This window comes from Sturnira hondurensis, unplaced genomic scaffold (genome assembly GCF_014824575.4).
Source record: "Sturnira hondurensis isolate 20B ecotype Veracruz unplaced genomic scaffold, ASM1482457v3 Scaffold0018805, whole genome shotgun sequence".
In the NCBI taxonomy this organism is placed as follows: Eukaryota; Metazoa; Chordata; class Mammalia; order Chiroptera; family Phyllostomidae; genus Sturnira; species Sturnira hondurensis.
In genome coordinates this window covers 1,775,336-1,779,182 of record NW_028091436.1, presented here as the reverse complement: position 1 = coordinate 1,779,182, position 3,847 = coordinate 1,775,336, and the positions used below count along the sequence as shown (strand labels likewise).

The 3,847-nt window shown below is 65.9% G+C and overlaps 1 protein-coding gene across 1 annotated transcript in view; it reads right to left on the bottom strand.

Moving 5' to 3' along the window:
• Positions 1-1,191: 1,191 nt before the first annotated feature.
• The window catches only part of PKP1 (plakophilin 1), a 28,384-nt gene continuing 25,728 nt past the window's right edge, over positions 1,192-3,847 (bottom strand). The window contains exons 10-14 of the mRNA XM_037070569.1: positions 3,531-3,684; positions 3,100-3,286; positions 2,568-2,652; positions 2,302-2,408; positions 1,192-1,361 (exon numbers count right to left, since the gene is read on the bottom strand). Coding sequence (XP_036926464.1) covers positions 2,334-2,408; positions 2,568-2,652; positions 3,100-3,286; positions 3,531-3,684 — 501 coding nt within the window. The 3' untranslated portion in view covers positions 1,192-1,361; positions 2,302-2,333. The remainder of the gene's footprint in view (positions 1,362-2,301; positions 2,409-2,567; positions 2,653-3,099; positions 3,287-3,530; positions 3,685-3,847) is intronic.

Below are 3,847 nucleotides of genomic sequence, written 5' to 3'. Positions count from 1 at the left end.
CACACATGGGCCCCAGGAGCCGGTGAGCCAGGACCTCCCGTGGGACCCTCAGCACCGAGGACACCTGGTGGGTCACACGGCCCTCCTCTCAGGCCTGGGCCAGGGGTCCGGTCTCTGACAGGGCACACCCTCAGCCCAGAAGCGAGTCTCCCATCCCCACTGCTGGTTGGACAGGGATAGTGGGGGGTGGGGGGGTGAGCAGGGGGCCCCTCACACTGTATGAGAAGAGGACAGGGGCCAGGCGGAGAGCTCCCATCCGATGCCTGGAGGCTGGGGCAGGAACGCCCGGGGCCCTGTGCTCTGCCCCGTCTACTATCACATGGAAGCTTATTTACAGCAAGCTTTTCCCTGGGGGAGGGGAGGCCCTGCCACTTCCCACCTGAAATGCACGGGAGGCTGGGCTCTCAGGGACGGCTGGTGGCTTGGATGGGCCTCGCTGGGGCTCAGGGAAAGGTGGGGCCCTCTGGCTGGGGTGTGGGTTTGTCGGTGGCCTGACAGGACAGTCCCTTTGAAGGACTATCCTTCCCTTCCACCAATGGTCCTGAGCCTCGAGCCCTCCCTCACTGAGGTACCCAAGTGCCCGGGCGTGGGGGGGGCTGCCCTCTGGTGAATTTCTAAATGGCCCCTGTCAAGCCTCAGCCTGTGTCCGCCCTGCAGGCCACTGCCTGGACAACTCTTTCGGCTCTGAGCGCCTTCTCCTGGGACAGGTGGGTGTCCAGCCCCCTGGAGAATGTGGTCACACTTGAAGGCTGAGTCTGCTCTGAGGCGCACGGCCCACTCTCCCCGGGACCAGCCTCCCTGAGGTCCCGAGCCCTGCCCAGCCCGGTGCTGTGGCACCACAGGACAGTGGCCACGTCAGACACCCAGAAGCCCCGTGAGCCTCGCCACACCAGCCAGCCTCCCTTCCTGCAAAGCCGCCCCCTGGGAGACGGTCCCCGTGGCCACCACCTCGTCGTGAAGCCCTGGACTGTGAGAAACATGAGAGACTTTTACTGCCTCTGACCTGCGACTGGACAACCTGACGAAACCTCTGTCATCCGCGGTCACGCCGGTAGGCAGTCATGCACACATGCGTGCACTGCACACACATGTGATATAATACACATAGTACCAACTCTGAGCAAAAGAAGTATTGACATCAGAAAAAGCCCACCTAACTCAAGAACAGCCCCCACCCCCACCCTGCCCACCCCCAGTGCTTGCAAGTTCTCCCAAGGGAAAAAAAAAGAATCTAAAAAAAGTTTCATCTTCGGCAGCTTCCAGGTTTGTTCTCGTTGCTTTGAACGTGTCCAAATACTGCCCAGGTGGCCAGAGCCACCCTCCAGCCAGGCCTGAGGCCCCTCCTCGGGGTCGTGCGGCGTCTGCAAAAGGAGGGGCCTCCCGTGAGTGCGGGTAGTGACTGGCCCCCTTGCCAGCACCATGGGGAAACCGAGAGGCCCCTCCCACCACCTCGGGGTGCCCCTCCTGCCTGCATGCATGGTGCCAGCACGGCCCGGGCACCCCGGCCTCTCCTGTGTGAAATCTGTGGGTTTAGTCCCTCTCCTTCTCCACCCTCAGGCTGCTGTACCCCTGCTGCGGCTGTCTCCCCACTGGGCCCTCGGCAGTGCTGGGGGGCTGGCAGCTTGAGGGGGCTGTGCTCTGGAGCCTCTGTCCTCACCCCCAGCTCCCTACAGAGGGTCCTCACTGGGGCTGCCTCTGGTGGCCCCACCGGTGCCTGCGGGAGCGTCTGCATGTGGCCCCCCGCTTCCCCGTGCCAGAAACACGAGGTCTGCTTGTCTGCAAACGCGCACACTCCACTCCAGAGCTGCGGAGGCTGGGGCCGGGCCAGGGCGTGCATCTGGGCAAGCTCCTGGGTGGTCCTCAGGCAAGCTAGGGCTGCAAGCCTGTACCACAGACCCTGGGGACGTGCAGAGGCTGGGAGTGGACTCCAGAAGGCAGGGCCCTGAGCGGCGGCTGTTCCAACCCAGAGAGACATGTCCTGTCTGCAGGCCCTCACTCCGCAGACCCCGCGGACGGCACTCCTGGGTGGGGCCATGCACAAGCCCCCTGCTAACCCACAGCTCAGCCCAGGCCTCGGCCTGAGGACGCTGCCAGGACACTGAATGCCCCTGATGCCCAGGCTGAGACAGCCATGGCGTCCTGGCCAAGGGGCCCCCACAGCTGTCCCCTTGGTCAGCCAGACCGAGGGCTGTATCTGGGTCGCTGAGGAGCTTGGGGCTGGCCCCTGGGTCCGAGACTGGCCGAGGCTGCTGGGCCTGGAAGCCCCCGCCCCGCCCTTCACCCTGGGGTGCCGAGTCTCACCTGCAAGCACATCCTGCTCAGGGAGCCCTCTCTTAGAAGCGGGAGGTGAAGTTCCGGAGGCTGTTGGCCCCGGCTAAGGTCCCGAGCATGTTCCGATCGAACCCTTGCTGCAAGGGGACAGACAGATCGTTTGGGTCCCCGAGGTCATGCGTTCCCGGAGGACTTGCTCGCTCCCATCCCTTCTTCTCCTCGCCTCAGTCCAGGGGACTTGGCTCGCAGAGGGATGGTGGGGCGCACCCGGCCAGTGGGGGCCCTGGGGGCCTCACCTGTCTGAGGATGTTCTGAATATCCTTGATGGACCACATGTCGGACAGGAGGAGCCGGGCGGCTTCTGCAGCCTTGGACGAGGTGCTGGGTGGGAGGGAGGTTCATATGTGGGTGACGGTCTGGGACACATGCAGACAGGCCCTCCTCCCTCCCACCCCCTACCGCCAGGCCTGGGAGACACGGGGGCCCCGGGGGTGCCTGACAGAGGAACGGCATCCCGTCTCCGGCCGGCTACTCTGCAGAGCAGGCAGAGGCCCACGCCCATGTCCTGGGAGGAGAGAGTCCCCGGAGCAGGAGGAAGTGCCCGCAGAGCTGGGTCTGCTGCTCTGGGCTCCTGCGGGACGTCTGAGGACTCAGAGGCTCCTGGGGACCCCTGGCCGAGACGGGCGCTACCCTGAGGCCTGGCTGCTGCCGGACCCCCAAACCCAAGGTGCTCTGGGCTTCTGTGCTGCAGCTGCCCCCACCCCACTTGGGGACCTGTGCTTTGCAGGGGGAGGGGCTGCTGGGGGAGGGGGCACCGCTGTCCCCCACCTGCTGCGACACAGGTTGACGACGTTGTTGATCACGCTGCTGGAGAAGAACCGCTTGGCCATCTGTGGCTGCGAGGCCAGCAGGTTCCGCACGGTGTAGCAGGCCGAGGTCAGGATGTCCTCCGAGTTGCTGGTGTTGCCGGTGTGGCTGGCGAGGAGCCGGGCCACCTCGGGGAGCACCTGGTTCCCTGGGAGGGCGGGCAGGCGGGGCGGGCCTGGGGTCAGGGCGCTGTGGGGAGCAGGTCCTGAGGCTCCCTTCCAGCACCCCCAGGGGCTCAGGACCCAAGTGGGACCTGGGCGACCTGCCCTTTCCTGCCACCGAGCTTCCCCATGGGGGCGCACACCAGGGAGCAGTTGGAGGGAGACCCCCCCCGCAGCCTCAGGAAAGTGGGGTCCGCCGATGCTCCCCAGGGAGGGGCAGCAGGGCCTCACCCATTGCGCTGTGCAGCGGCTGGTGACGGGACATGTTGCTCAGCAGGGAGGCCCCGGAGCGCACCACGTCGGAGTTGCCGGACTGCAGCAGGCGGGCGATCTGCGGCAGCCCCTTCTCCTTCAGCCCGATCAGCTGGCTCATGCCGCTGGACATCTGCACGGAATGGCGGATGAGGACCCAGCCCATGGCTCCCGGGGCCCATGAAGGAGAAGGGGTGACCCTGCAGAGAGACCTGGCACTCCCCCCTTCACACTGGCCACCCAGCCACAGATGGGTGACCGCGTGCTCACCAGGCGGCCAGGCACCTCCCCTATCC